General features: G+C 43.5%; 1 protein-coding gene across 2 annotated transcripts in view; it reads left to right on the plus strand.

Annotated features, from left to right (window-relative positions):
* Positions 1-16,196, plus strand: part of GARNL3 (GTPase activating Rap/RanGAP domain like 3) — a 104,288-nt gene that overhangs the window by 23,211 nt on the left and 64,881 nt on the right. The window contains exons 2-4 of one of the 2 annotated variants that reach the window (XM_024762528.1): positions 2,953-3,027; positions 12,990-13,089; positions 14,942-15,060. In XM_024762528.1, coding sequence (XP_024618296.1) covers positions 2,953-3,027; positions 12,990-13,089; positions 14,942-15,060 — 294 coding nt within the window. Of the gene's footprint in view, positions 1-2,952; positions 3,028-12,989; positions 13,090-14,941; positions 15,061-16,196 lie in introns of those variants that run through there. The other variant, XM_024762529.1, reaches the window with a different exon arrangement.

Consider the following 16,196-nt stretch of genomic DNA (forward strand, 5'->3'; position numbering starts at 1 on the left):
CGAGAGTCACTTCCCCAGTGTGACTGGTAGGTCTCTTTCCCACCTACTGCCCGAATACCCACCTTCACCTCAGACAGGCCCTGCCAGCATGAGCTCAGCAGTGTTAGTTTGACCTTAGTTGGACTAAGTTACTACTCAGGCTGCCTTTCCCTTGCAAATGGTGATTCAAGTGATTTGGTCCGTCCTTCACCTTGGTCTTTCTTTCATCATAGACCTGGTAGAATCTCTTTGAAATTTCTTGGGTGAGTAATGAACCTTCTTGGTTTCTGGAGCTAGAGTAGATCTTTCCCCCAGTCTTATATCCCTTTGGTCATTTCCACAGGGATTTGGCATTCATCTGTTCATGGATTTCTTGTGTAATAAATATTTAGTGAGTATCAATACTATGTCAGGCAGTGAGCATAGCTCTGGGGATGCAGTGGTGAGAAAACCATTATCTTCCTGGAGCTTCTCAGTGAGAGTGGAGGGGGTGCATGAGGAGAGACAGGCATGAATCAGGTGATGGCACAAAGGAATGGCAATCAGGACACTGAGGCCCTCTCTGAGACTTGCAGTGGGAGCTTTTCCCAGGCAGTGAGGTCAAGGAAGGTGTCTGAGCAATGGCGGCTGTGGTGAAATTGAATGATAAGGAGTTCACGAGGGGAAGCGGGGAGAGGAAGACCTTCCAGGTGAGGGGGTCCCGTGCGTGCATGTCCTCTGGTGGGAAGGAGGGGGATGCCAGGATAGAGATGGGATCGTGGGACAATCAGATTCGCAGTTGCCAAAATCCCGTGCGCTTTGATGTGAAGAGTGGTTTGGAGAGAAGCGATGGTGGGTGGATGCACAGGCCAGTTAGGAGATGGTTGCAGTCACCCAGGGGAGAGATGACAGTGACTTGATGGAGATGGTGGTGGTGGCGATGGTGATGGTGATAGAGTTAAACATGTTAGACTAAGGCAGGAGGTCAGGGTCTTCATGGATTTTGTGATTATAGTTCAGAGGGAGCTAGATTCTTTCTAATCATCAAATCATTAAACATGTCCTTCCTTTCTTCTTCTTGAACCTTTCAATCAAGATAAGCGATAAACTTCTTGTTCTAATCTCAGCAAAGGAAAATGGAATCATAGCCGGTGCCTAGCAGTGTCTGGAATATAGTCCACCACTATTTGTACTTGTTATGTGAATGAATGACTGAATCAGTGAATGATGGTCAGCTCTTCTCCCGAGCCTTTAAGTCCTGGATGAGACTGGCTATAGTGAGGACTATATTTACCAACCTCTAATACAGGGATGTGTGTGTCACCCTCTCTCTTTATACGCCTATGACAGACATTAGTAATTGATTGCGGCTCCTGGCAACAACGTGTGACAGTACACACGGAGTATTGCCAACCAGGGAAACCCTTCTCAGTCTTGGTGTCCAGAGGTAGATCTGATACCGTGTGACCCAGAGCACCCACCATACTCTGCTATGTGGCTCAAAGTCCCCAAGCAAACAGACACTCATGCAGGACATTCCCGGGGCTTAGAGATCACCTAGCAGGAGCTGAGAGCAAAGGTCAGACCTCTCTTTGGGCAAATTAAATTCTTTGCTCTGTAGCCTCTATTGCCCATCTTCAGTCTATCAACAGTGTAATGATCTGATGATATAAAAGCTAAACACATACATAAAAATCTTCTTCGTAATTGTTTTTAGAAATTATTTTGCAGGATATAGGTTAGGTATACATATAAGTTAGGACCTTATCATGGACATTCCATGGAGGAGGGTTAAGTAGGGTAGTGGTCAGATGAGGATAACAGGCTTCTGGAGCCTGACTGCCTGTGTTCACATCCCAGGCCCACCACTGACTTAGATGTAACCTTGCCTAGTTATTTTAACCTTTCTCTGCCTCAGTTTCCTCACTCATAAATGAGAATAACGATAGTACCTACTTTGTGTTGTTTTTATGAGAATTAAATGAGATAACACATGTTAAGGCCAGAGGAGTACATGGCATGTAGAAGCTCTCGATAAATATTAGATACTATTATTTCTGTATTTATCACGGGAAAAGTTTATCAATCTTTTTCAAACAATTTTCCTTAGGAAAAGTTGTAGAGTTTTTCCCTGAAATTTTTCCATTTATTTTCACACTTTCGTATCTCTGAAACACGAGTAAAAATACGAGATAATCATTCTTAAGTAATTGTGTATCATTTTATTGGGTAAGACTTGAGAAGTGCCCCTCTGGGCAAGTGTGTTCTAATGGGATTTCTGGGATATGGAAATTGTTGGCAGATCTTTGCTGCAAATTTGTGGGCTGAGAAATCTAGAAGATTTAGGAGAAAGTAAGTTAAATCTTGAGTCAGTGATTTTAGGATGCACCAAGCACTGATTTCTTTTTAACTCATCTCTTTTTAGCACCGAGCTCCTTGAATGGAGACTGCCTATTTGCAAGCATCGCATCGCTGGAGCTAAAATACAGTCTGGCAGCCTTGGAAGGGACTAATTGGCCTTTTGGAAACTGTTTGAAACTGAATGAAGTACAGGAGCTTTCTGTGATGTTAGTAGAGCCTTGAGTTTCTGCCAGCCATTAATTGTGTTTTAGGCTTTCCTGTGAAGGCAGCTGAACTTGAGACTCGGCTTTCGGTGTTGCCATCTGTGAGCTACGCTTGTCCGCGTGTGACGTGGGTTAAGCTTGTAGGGAGCATCACCTCAATGCTTCAGTATTGGAATAAGTTCAAATTTAGATTTGATGCTCTTGTTTTCCACTCTTACGGGTTAGGTGTTCCTCACCCTTCAGCTTCCTAAAGACTGTGGGGCCCACCCGTACAAGGGCGTGGCTGATAGAGCTTCCAAGACTGTTAGCTCTAGGCTGGGCCCTCCAGCTCTCACTGGATTTGACTTACTCGTAGGCAGATACGGACAGATGGAAGGGGCGTTGCAAATGGTGACCCAGCTTCCTAACTGAGTGCTCTTTTGTCCCCCAGCTTATCTCTAGTGATGCCGATGGAGCCATCCAAAGGGCTGGAAGGTTCAGAGTGGAAAACGGCTCTTCAGATGAGGTAAGGAAGTCTGTGTCAGCACCAAGCCCACAATCACGGTGCCTGTGATACAGCCGTGAGCAGCTTGTGACCCTCTTTCCCACAGAAGACCTGCCTAAGTGGAGCCCAGGAAGGGGTCAGAGGGGCTCTTCAGAGTTTTGCTTGAAGCAAACAGGAAGGGAAAGTGCCATCATTCTTTGTATGGAAGGTGCTATTAATAGAGTGACGCGTACCCTTTGAAAGATCTGTAATAAAGCCAGGTAGACACATGAAGGTGGTCTGCCAGCAATGGGACCGAAGACAAATTCACAGCCACAGCACGCTTTGTGAATGGCCCCTGGAACCCTAGCTCTTACCCTTTGCCAGGCTTGTAGGCTTGGAACTGCCGTGTGAGCAATGTCAGGGTCCAGGAGAGAGATGCAAAAATTTACTTTGATTATAAAATGTCGTCTTTATTCAGAGAAGACACCAAGAAAGGAGGCCATTCCTGTCTGCCACTGCTTGGGCCCAAGCCCTCTTTCTGGGCTCTGCTGGTCATCCTCGCCATAGGCCACAGGGACTCGCCTTGCTGGCCTTTCTTTGTTAAAACTTCCACTGCCCGCTCCATCCCTTGGAGTCTACCCCCAGAACTGCTGAGTGCTATCTAAGCCCCCCCAGTTTTTTCTTCTTTGCTGCTTCTCTGAGAGGCAGCCCATTGCAGTGCTTCAGCACCCCCAGCTTTGGCATCAGGCAAGCCTGGGTTCAAGTTCCAGCTCCCCCACCTCCTAGCTGTGTGACCCTCGGCAAGTAATCAGCCTTTCTGAAGCCCAGGTTCTTCATCTGTAAGGAGGAAACGGTCTTGGGATTATCGAGAGGATTCAGTGAGCTAAGCTTTTAAAGCTATTAGCGCTCTGCCCGGTGTATAGTGAGAGTTCAGTGAGCGAGAGCTGTAATAGTAATAATGGTTTTTGTTGTTCCCATAAGTGGTGCTGTATGGCCAGCCTTGCCCTCCTGACCACTTCCTTCATCACGTTCTTGGTGATGGGCTATGGATTTAACTTGTGGCTACAGCATTCAGGAAGTTGTTCCTCATCTTCACCTTTGCCTTAACTTAGCAAAGCCCTTCACCCAGACGTGGTACCCTCACCATTGCTGTGAGGCAAAGGGGGCAGTCCCACCTTGGGCTGGGCCCCCGAATAGGTGCCCACATACTTCTTATTCAGAATGATGTCAACTGACCTTCATAGAAGAAAGAACTCCCAGGGAAATTTGCTTCTGAAGCTTAGAAACAGCCCTCCCCAAATGGTCCTGCTCCTGAGACAAGACAGTCTTATCCTCTCAGACTCAAGCAGCCAAGGGTGTCCCAGGAGCTAAGTCAGGAGCAGAAGCATCGAGTCCTCATTCTCCAGTGCTCAGAAAGCTAGCAGCCGCCAGGCCGAGTATCTACTTTGAGCACCTAAGTACCGAAGATACCAGAGGTTGCTGTACCTCAACACATCTTCCTGCTACCAAAATTTTACAGAACTTCAGCCCAGCCCGAAATGAACAAACTGTACTGGCTTTCCCCACCCCACATAAGCACAACTCTGGCCCCTGCCAAGACCAGTGTCTAGAGGAAATCCACAGCTCCCCAGAAAAACATAAATGGAGCCTTCATGCAGTCCTAGGATCACCACGTACTTTGGTTATCAAACACTCCTGCCTGGCCCTGTCACCTGGCCATGCCACGTGCCAGAGGACAAGGTCAGGGACTAGAAATCACCTGTGGCGGATCATGGGCAACAGTGGCTCCAGAGTCAGGCTGCTGGGGTTCAAATCATGGCCCCACAACTCACCAACAGTGTGGCCATGGGCGGTTCCCTTAACACCTTTAGAACCATTTGGTGGAGTTACTGATTTAACAAATCCTTGTGGTCTGTTGCATTCAAAACACAGTCCTGTCTCAGATTGCTTCTGTGGGCTCAAATACTGTTTTAAATTTTGTTTCCACCAAAGCCACCGAGCATGAGTGCTCCATAGGAGCACCTCGGCTGGGTTTTATATCCATGGTCTTCAGTTAAAAGCTCTGGCCAGTGCCAGCGCCCAGCCTGGTGTAAGACGGTGGAGGAACAGGAGACTCAGAGGAAAAAAGCCTGGCTTGCGCTGAGTTTGTTAAAGCAGTTAGCGCATTAGAAGGCTCAACACGCTCTTTGAAGTTTTTCAAACCCATGAACAAATTGCAAAGCAATTTCATCACTGAGTTATTTTTCCTTTTATCGTTGCATTGATACAGTATGGTTACTAGACCCTTATCAGATATATGATTTGCCAAAATTTTCTCCATTCCTTAGGTTGTGTTCTCACTTTCTTGATTGTGTCCCTTGAAGCATAAAAGTGTCTTAATTTGCTAATATCTAGTTCATCTATCTTGTCTTCTGTTACTTGTGCTTCTAGCGTATCTAAGAAAACATTGCCTAACCCAGGGTTGCTTGGTCACTTTTTAGAGTTTACTCTTCCCTTCGGATAATGTCAAATTTGTCTTTTATTTCTTTAAACATAGTCAGTGTAATGGTTTTATTCTCTGTGACTGATAATTCCAATATGTGAGGGTTTTTGTGGCCCTCTCTGTTAGCTTTTTCTCCTGCATATTCTCATGGTGTACTCTGCTCCTCTGTGTGCTTGGCTGCCTGATTGTGTGCTGTTTGTTGTTCTTGAAGATGACTTTTTTAGGAATAATATAAGGCTTAGGATGCGTTGCCTTTTGGTACAGAGTGTGATCCTGTGATTTATAATAAGAAATACATATTTGGTCTTCGTACCTCTTCCTGGCACAGAGCTCCTAAAACCCTCGGAATTTTCTAAGTAATGAGAGTGATCATGGTGTCTTTTGTTATGTTAATAAGTGACTTCTGGAAAGCCCCTAAGTTTCCTAAGGATGGGGGCTGGTCACCAGAGGAACCAACCACGTGATTAGAGGGTTAGCGCTTCAGTCCAGCCCCAGCCTCCTGGGAGGGGAGAGGGGCTGGAGAGTGAGTTCAATCCCCAAAGGCCAATGATTTAATCAGTCGTGCCTATGGGATACAGCCTCCATAAGAACTTGAGAGGGCAGCGTTTAGAGAGCTTACAGACGGGTGAACACCTGGAGATTCCAGAAGAGTGGCCGGCTCGGGAGAGCATGGGCGCTCCACACCCCCTCCCACGTCCACGTACCTTGCCCCATGCATCTCTTCCATCTGGCTGTTCCTGAGTTATATCCTTTTATAATAAACTAGTAATCTAAGTAGTCAAGTGTTTCTCTGAGGTCTGTGCTCTAGCAAATTAATCAAACCCAAGGAGAGGGTGATGGGAACCTTCAATCTATAGCCAGTTGATCAGAAGCACAGGTAATCACCAGGATTTGCAGTTTGCAGCGGAAGTTGCAGACGTCAGAAGCAGGCTTGTAGGACTGAGCCCTTAACCTGTGGGATCCGACACTGTCTCCAGGTAGACAGTGTCAGAATTGAGTTGAATTACAGGACACCCAGCTGGTGTCGGAGAATTGCTTGGTGGTGTGGGGGGAAACCACATATTAGAATTGGTGTCAGAATCAGAGGGAGGGTTTGCATTTGCTTTTGCCAGACACCTTTAAACTAAAGTTCCAGCTTGAAACTTTTTAAACCCTTTAAGCCAAGATACAGGATGGAGCTGCAACTTTACGTGAGACTGGCTTGTGGTCACAGCACCTCAGAGACACTCCTCCACTCAGCACTGTGGCAGGCTTCCTTGGAGTCTTTGGGGTAGAGGTGGTTTCTTCCCGTTCACTCTTTTCTTGAATGTGTAACCCTTTGGGGTCCCAGCTTAATGTGGGATGGGTCTCCTATAGACCTACCTACTTCAGTGGATCCTGGGGGTTTGATTCTTTGCCCTCTTGCCTCTTGAGGTCACCAAAACCCAAGAGTAATTTTGCCAGGATCGATAGATATCTTCAAGCTAAAGAGAATTTCCATGCTCCACTTACCTCTCCGGGTTCCCACTTGCCTTTGTTTTGACTGGTAATTCCGTACTACCTTGTAAGCTCTCCAGTGCTTTTAAGGAGATGACTTTAATATTTGTCTAATGCTTTTAGTTTCTTCAGTGGGAGGTTTGGTCGAATAACCTAGCTCACCATTACCAAAAACATAAGTTATATCAGGAGCGCTATTCCTATAATACATCAAGTCATTCATTCAGCCCACACGCAGGATCACTTCTCGGTGCCAGACAGGCTGAGCGCTGGTGATGCGGGAATGAATAAGACTGCTGACTGCTAAGGTCCCTGCCCCCGTGGGCTCACAGACGGGCAGGAGAGTGGCCAATAAATAACACAGGTACATAGGATGATTGCAAATTCTGGTAACTCCTGTGGAGAAAACACACAGGGGGCGTGTCTTAAGGACGTCACGGTGAGGCCCAGGCTCCGAGCAGTGCTTCTCAGACGGTGTGTGGTGAAGGGCCTGCTTTTTTATTTCCAGTCTGTTGCAGGACTCTCTGTGGTCCTACTATGTATGACCGGTTTGCAGCACCCCTTCATACAACTCACTACCAAAATCAGTAACAACTGGATTGGTCTGGGTTCTGTTTAGGGAAGCTAATCCCCTAAGACTTGCTCTCCACTGCTGTCTACTTCATCACAGACTGTTGGCAGATCAGCACCCATCTGTGGACCACACCTTCCTGCCGTAGAGTTCATCTAGGCCCATCCTCCATCCATGGACCACACCTTCCTGCCGTAGAGTTCATCTAGGCCCATCCTCCACCCAAGGCATGAACCCCTGCAACAACTTTGCCAACAGTTAGCTCCTCTGTCCCTGCCTGAATATATCTCCAGTGAAGGGAAACTTGCTCCCCGCCTTGATAGGTTTTTTCCTCGGGACACCAACCAGTTCCATCACCAACTAAGTCCCCTACAATTCCGTTCAATCCTGACCTTAACCACCTGGAGCTAGCGTCAGACTCCACTGGTTTCAGGCTCAGTTCCACATGCTGCCCTCACTTCAGACACCGGTGGCAAGTGTCAGGTCCCCAGGGTACCCACACATCTGTCTAACTGGGCTACAAAGTTAGGGGTTCCCATAACCCCCCTCCTCGGGTTCAGTAATTCATTGAAATGACTCACAGAACTCTGGAAAGCACTTTACTTACCATACCCATTTATTACAAAGGATACAACTTGGGAACAGCCAAATGGAAGAGATGCAGAGGGCAAGGGATGGGGGATGGGGGTACAGAGCTCCCCTGCTCTCTTTGGGTGTACCACCCTCCCAGCACCTTGATATAGTCGCCAACCCAGAAGCTCACATGGGTATGGTTGATTAATTCATTCAATCTCCAGCCCCTCTCCCCTCCCGAAAGGTTGCAGGGTGGGGTTGAAAGTGCCAAGCTTCTAATCAAGCTTGGTCTTTCTAGCTACCGGCCCCATCCTGAAGCTAGCTAGGGGCCCACCAAGCGTTGCCTCATTGGAGCAAAAGATGTTCCTGTCACCCTTATGTCTCAGGAAATGCCAAGGGTTTTAGGAGTTCTGTGCCAGGAGCCAGAGACAAAGCTGAAATATAAATTTCCCATTATACCACAGCCCTAAAGTTACTTCCATTTTTTGGCATCTCTCATTGCTAGAAAGTTCTTTTTATTGAACAGAACTCATCTGTCTATATTTTCCACTCAGAGTTTCTATTTATGGTTTCTGGAGCCCATAGTGTAAGGCTGAGCCTTCTTCAGCATGGTAGGCCTTTAAGCATTCCAAGACATCTGCTGTTTTTCTCCTAAGACATGGACTCAGTTCCACTTATCATCACACTCCCTGCTGCTCCTTAGACACATGTGAGGTGGTTAATGGACCTTTTAGGTGGAAGTGCTCGGAAGTGAACACCTGGCTCCAGGTGCGCCTCACGGCCACAGAGTGAGGCCGGCTCATCCCCTTCCTTGCTGTGCACACGCTCCTCTTTTCATGAAGCCCGAGGACTCATTACGAACCCACGATGTGCTACCCCCAACTCCAGTCTTTTTCACATGTGCTGTTATTTAGCTGTGAGACAACATCATGGTATAGTGGAGACAGTTTTGGAGTCAAGCAAACCTGGGTTCAGACCTCAGCTCTACCACTTACCGGTTTATGACTCAGTGTCACGGAGCCTCAATCTCCTACTGGGTAAAAAAGAGAGAATTCCTACTTTGTAGCACCTGGCCTTCTCCATCCTTTACTTGTACAATTCGTATTTGTACCTAAATGTAGGATTCTGCAGTGTCCACACTAGATTTAATCTCGTTAGAGTGTCCTGTAATTGCTAATTGTCAAGAGGTTTTTTTGACATCTTGATTCTGTCACCTGTCCTATTAGCTAACCCAGTGAGAATCTTTCTATTACCTTCAGATGTGCTTATCCTGCCATCTGTGTGCTCATTCAGATTATTAATTAAAATGACTGTGACCCTCGGGTAGATCCCTGGAAACCTCCCTTACAGCTTACTGGTATGTATCAATTAGTATATGGTGGAGCAGAGGGGACGATCTTTCAGCTTTTTATAGATCTCTTCCTTAGCATGGGCAGGGTTCTCTTACACACTGTTGGGGGACATGTAAATGAGTTTGGGGAAGGCAATTAGCAATCATTAAAAATGTGTATACCATTTGGCCAGCAGTTCTACTGCTGGGATGTGTATTGTAGCGTTATTTTAAAATAAAAAAATAAAAACACTTGGAAACAACATCAGTTTCCATCAGTAGAGGAATGATTTTGAAAATTATGATTTAGACGCTGGAATGCTTAGTAGCTGTTAGGAAGAACGAGGTACAGGTAAATGTAATACCATAGAAAAACATTTACTATACAGTGCTAGACATAAAAGCAAGTTCCAGAATGATTCGTATGACATCATCCCATTTCCTTAAAAACAACAAAAAAGATAAACTTGCTGGTCAATATTCAAGAAAATTTCCAAAAGGTTACCTAAGAATTTAATAGTAATTGCTTCTGGAGTGGAAATGGGAGGTCAGGAAAGAAGTTAGAGGAGTGGAAATGGGAGGTCAGGAAGGAAGTTAGAGGACCTTAACTTTCTACCCTTTTATGTTTACATATTTTACACATCTATACTCAACTGAAGTGCTTAGTTTTTTTTAAAAACTATGTAGTTGTTAAAAGGAACAAGGTAGATCTGTAAGTACTAATAGAAATATTTCTAAGATTTCTTTTTTTAGTGAAAAAATAAGTTTCAGTGTAATACCTATAAAACGATCCCATTTATGAAAACAGATTATGTGTGTATATATACATATGTATGTAAATATACGTATATGTATGTGAATGTGTATACATATGTATAGACACATTTTTGTAAATGCATAAAAAGACCTGGGACTATCCAAACCAATCTAGTAACATGGTTATTATATGGCAAGGAAGTAGATTAGGACATGGGGGTTGGGGGGAAAAAAAGCATTTTAATTTTTATATGATTTAACTTTTTTCAACCAGCTTATATTTATATTTGCAATTCAAAATTTTTTAGTTTTTTTTTTTTTTTGAATCCATCTTCTTTATTGTCAGTGTTCTTTCAGCAATTTAACCTAGAAAGTGAAGGAAAGTCAGTTTAAAAGCATTCATTCATTCATTAAACTCACTCTGGAAGAGACTCTGAAAAATCACAAGCATTATATAAAACTATGGATCTCGTTTGTAGCCTGAGTGCTTGTGTTGTGTGGACTCCCTGCTTAAAGTCAAATATTAGAGAACATTCAGATAAAATGGGGGTGTTATACATGGATTTTGATTAAATTCTCTTCGCAATATCCTGGCCATACAGTCTTCATCCTTCACATCCCACAAGTATAAATGTGGTTAAACAAAACAAAACAAGGAAAGCAACAAGGAGCTTTTGTGGGCTTTGGAATTTGATGCAGAAATGATTCAGGATTTCTCAGTCTCAAGACTCATTCAACCCTGTGGGCGTGTTCAGGTACATCTGCAGCATAGAAGAATTTGAGTTCATTACTGCATAATACCTTTGAGCAGATGATTACCTAAAAGGGATAAAATTAGTGTGGGTGTCTGCAATGTTAAACTTCGATTGTCTGGAAAATGTGCTCATCAGAATATTTCCTCCTAACATTCTTGCTGATGTCAAGTAAATACTGTGTTCCTGTGTAACTGTCACCTTAAAATGCTATAGGAAGTTTCTGTGTCTTTGAAATCCTCTGTAAAGTAGGCCATACTTAAAATAGTTGGGATTTATGGCGGTTATGTAAGAAGATACTTATTCTTGGGAAATACACATTGAAGTATTTAGGAATAAAGGGCTATTATTTATGCAATTTAGTCTTAAATGATTCGGGAAAAAGTGTGTGTGTGTGTGTGTGTGTGTGTGTGTGTGTGTGTGTGTGTGTAGAGGGATAGAGAGTAGTGAACAAGTGAATAATGGGATAAAATGTTAGCAGTAGGTGAATCTGGTAAAGGGCATACAGATGCTTTTTGCACTCCTCTTATTCTTGCAACTTTTATGTAAGTTTAAAATCACTGCCAAATAAAAATTTATATAAATGGGTGTGGGTGTGTAGACGCTGATTTTTTTAAAGTCAAGAAAATTCAATAAAGCCACAATAATACTAAGAATTTTAACCTACTTTTTACCCCTTGATAGATTAAAAAGGCATAACATTAAATAAAAGACTCAGAAGATGATGTAAGGTTAAGATTTTAAAAAAGAAAAAAAACACTCTGACATTGGAACTGATTTGTTTTAGCTCCACTGCTTATTATTTCTGCAACCTTAGGCAACATACTTAAATTATCTAAGCATCAATTTCCTCATCTGAAAGTAAGGGGATAAAATCGACTCTATCTCATGAGTTGGTGGAGATACTATGGAGATAATTCATGTAGAGTGTACGGCCTAATACTTGGCACTTAGAGCTCTTTCCGTGAACGTCATTATTTCCAGAGCAATGAGAAAGACAGAAAGCATCTTAATTCACTTTATAAAGTAATATAACCCTGAAAGCATGACAGAAATATATACTGAAAAGAAACCTACAGATTCATCTCACCAACAAATATGATACATAAGTCATTTTTTTAAATCCAGCAATACAGTATATCAACAGAATACCTATAAGGGTGTCTTCCAGAAATCTAAGAACCATTCAGTATAAGAAGAGCCAATGGTATAATTTATTACATGACTATGATTTTCACCATTTAACCTATTCGCTAAATAGTTGCCAAAAAAAAGCTTTCAGTAAAATTCAATATTCATTTCTGAGAAAACTGCTTTATAAACTTGGAATTGAAGGGAACTTCTTCAACATGATACAGAAACTGACCACAGGCATCCAGTAAATCACTAGAGGCATGTCAGAATGAGAAAAGAATGTTCCAGCAGTCTGTCTTACACACAGGGCACAATGTAGATGTCAATGGAGTTTCAAACTGTATATTCAGTAAGATTCCATTTTGGTAAGAAAAGTACATATGTACATGTAGGGGAAAATTTTGAGGAAACCATATCAAATCATGAATAATGATTATATCTTTGGATAGAGGATTCGGATTATTCGTTATGTTTATCCATGTTTTCCACATTAATTGAGTTACAGTAAATTTTTAAAATTCTACAAAGAATATGAACTCAAATAAGATGCTGCCGAGATGTGTTCCAGGTGAAATGTGCCTGTTACAGGGTAACAAACAGAAGGGCGTGCCTCTACGGGCACCAACTCCCAAATGTTGTGGAAGCTTCAGCCCAGAACGGAGAAAAACTTTAAACTCAAGTTACACTCAAGTTAGAAATCGCTTAACTTACTGGTTCACCTGGTGCTTCTTCCTACACCCCAAGGACCTTCAGAATGTTTCTATGATGTGGATTTAGACAGGTATCTTTTCTAATGAGAACATGTGGTTACAGCCCTGTTTGTACACTTTTAACAGTGACATTTCTGGTTCTTTGGCATCCGGTTCATTGCTACCTTGTTTACTTTCTAAATAAGCCTCTTAATGGCATAACTTTGTTCCATTACAGAATGCAACTGCTCTGCCAGGCACTTGGCGAAGGACAGACGTGCACTTAGAGAACCCAGAATACCACACCAGATGGTATTTCAAGTATTTTTTAGGACAAGGTAATTATGTCATTACAGTGGTTGGGAAGAAAGGATATTCAGAATGAAAATTAGTGTTGGTATAATTTCTGGTACCCTATATGTGTGAAACTTATCAGTTTAGGGACACTGAGGTCAGGGCATTTCATTTCAAGGTCAGTTGTAAACTTTGTAGATTTGTAAGCTTTGAAGATTCAGCCCTAGTAGGTTTTCCTCCGTTTTAAATTTGTTATTTATATTTTATTTTTTATTTTTATCTTAAAATTTTTTATTTAGTTAGTTTTTGCTAGTTGTTTTTGTCCCTGGGGAGTTAAAGAGGATTAGATAGTATGAATGAGTGATTTGCAAGATGAGAAGAATTTGCAGGGCACAAAACAATTTTAGACTTAACAAGACATGTACCCGGTCTATAGTGGGCCTTGAACACTTAGTTCAAGGCAGTGAGGGGGAGAAACGATTCCCTGAGCTCCAGGGCCAATGCAGAACAGAGAGGCATTACGCTGTAGACTCTGGTGACCAGGATTTGTTTATCATTTACCATGTGCCAGGCAATGTGCTCTTGCAAAGGCAGCTGTGATCCCTGCCCTCGTGGAGACTATAGACTGTTTGAATCCTGGTTCTGCTGTTATCAACATAGGACCTTAACACTAGTTACTCCCACTTCTCTGAGTCTTAATTCCTTATCTGTAAAGTGGGGGCATTACTAGTATATACCTAGGAGGTTTGAACAGAAGTTTCAGTGAGGCACATTAAGCCTGGTGCCTGGTACATACCAAGAGCTCTGTCATGAATCGTGATGTACATTTGAAGTGAAGGGCTCATGTGAAAATATATGGAAAGGTGGGAAACAGGAGCGTGGTTAGCGACAGAAGGCAATGGGAATGGAAATATAATCACTATGGCAGGATTAGAAATGGGTTAGATAAATTGCTTATCAGGCTAATGCATTTCTTTATTTGTAGAAGATGTGGTACTTGAGCTATAAAATGAGAGTGAGCAGACCCAAATGATGTCTTTTTAAATATCGGATACTGTATTATTCCAAGAAGTTCACTTATTTGGCAAGACATATCTCTTTATAAAGAAAGAAATTGGGGGGCTTCCCTGGTGGCGCAGTGGTTGAGAGTCCGCCTGCCGATGCAGGGAACACGGGTTCGTGCCCTGACCCGGGAAGGTCCCACATGCCGTGGAACGGCTGGGCCCGTGAGCCATGGCCGCTGAGCCTGAGCGTCCAGAGCCTGTGCTCCGCAACGGGAGAGGCCACAACAGTGAGAGGCCCGCGTACCACAAAAAAAAAAAAAAATTGGGGGAAAGTTGCTATCTTCCCAAATGCTTGAAAGCATAGTGCCTGGAGTACTTATGACTTCAGAGAAAAGTGGTGCCGTCAGTTTGGATGCCTTCAGCTGCCTCAACGGGCTTAAACAATAAGGGAGACAACAAGAGACCCAGAGGTAGGGCAAGCTCTGGGGTTGGTGGAGTCAGAAGCTTGGTGATGTCATCCATGCTGGCCTTCCTCAGGGTCACAAGATGGTTGCAGCAATTCCAGGCATCACTTCTAGACACCACCGTGTCCAGGGGAAAAGAAGGCCATCTTCAGGAATGAGGAGGCCCTTCCAGAAACCCCTTGACACACTTTTCCTCCTGTCTCATTGGCCAGAATTGGGTCACATGTTCATTCCTGAGCCCATCCCTGGCAAGGGGAACAGGAGAGCATGATTAGGATAGAGTCACCAGGTTCTGTCCTGAGCTGGGCTGGAGATTACTGTTCCCTGATCCTGTGGGAAGGGCTGGCTGCCACCTGCCGTGCACACTGCTCCCAGTGCCTGGAGGAGCCGGCTGCATCTTCACTGTTCTGAACCTGCCTCTTTTCCAGTCCATCAGAACTACATTGGAAATGATGCGGAGAAGAGCCCCTTCTTCCTGTCGGTGACCCTCTCTGACCAAAACAATCAGCGTGTCCCTCAATACCGTGCAATCCTTTGGAGGAAAACAGTGAGTATCAGACCTGCACCTGGAGTTTCAGCACCACTCCAGAGTTTAATCAGTGTCATTGTCAGCCTTTTTCTACAAGGGTTTTTGAGTTTGGCCACTGAGGATTATCCTGTTCACAGGGGAGACCTTCACACTCTGAGTTTAAGAGCAATTTTTCCTATATAAGCCACTAAGTAGACATGTTCATTCCCCTCAATCTCTGCCCTCTCGGTATACACGACTATGTTATTATCGCTGTTACTGATACTGAAAGTGATGAGCTGGCACACCTTCAACCAAAAGAAACAAGATTTAGTGGAGGAATATAATACTGTTACATGGGCACGGCCCCTGGGGGCTCCTGTTTCCATGAGTCAGTTGGTCAACTGCTGAATCAGCTGTGCTTCTAGGATTTCTTTGAGGCTTAGCTCCTTTCATCAGTTTCATGGTGTAGAAAAGCAACCCTAGATCTAACAAGTACCTCCTGCCCACATTGGGCCCTGGACACTGAGCTGGGGACAGCGGGCTGAAAGCAAACCCTTTCAACTCCAGGACGCAGGTCTTTCTTTAGCTCAGGAAAGTTTTTTTATGTTCATTGGTGTTGCTTCTTTTCCTGTTCTGAATTTTTTCTATTAATTCTTATATTCGACCTCTGTCTTTCATCTTTTACCTTTTCTCATTATCTTCTTCTCTTGTTTCTTTTTTACTTTGCTTCTTAGAGAATTTTTTAGAGACCATATCAACACTAGAAAGAGCAAAGGGTTTGGAGTTAAGCAAACTAGGGTCAAATCACCTCAATAACAAGCTCATTTTGTGTGAATTTGAGAAATTTGCTCATGCCGTCTGAGCCTCCATTTTCTTCTTTGTAAAATGGGGAAAGTTCTGGGCTGTGGCTCACAGGGTGATGAGCACTAACAAGACTGCCTGAAGTGAGATCTTGCTTGAAAATTTACCCAGTGTCCCAAATCGTCAAATCTTAAAACTGGTTAGGTGCCTAAAGGATAAAACATCTTATTCTTGAATTGGTGAGTACGGTGTATAATTTAAAAAGCAATAAAATAAACCACACTTAGAAAATGTTAGTTCTATTATTTAGTGGTCCCACCTGATGGGTACATTTGTTGAAATCCAGTATTTAAATAATTGCATGTTGATTT

Source organism: Neophocaena asiaeorientalis, unplaced genomic scaffold (assembly GCF_003031525.2).
Source record: "Neophocaena asiaeorientalis asiaeorientalis breed wild unplaced genomic scaffold, Neophocaena_asiaeorientalis_V1.1 scaffold78, whole genome shotgun sequence".
In the NCBI taxonomy this organism is placed as follows: domain Eukaryota; kingdom Metazoa; phylum Chordata; class Mammalia; order Artiodactyla; family Phocoenidae; genus Neophocaena; species Neophocaena asiaeorientalis.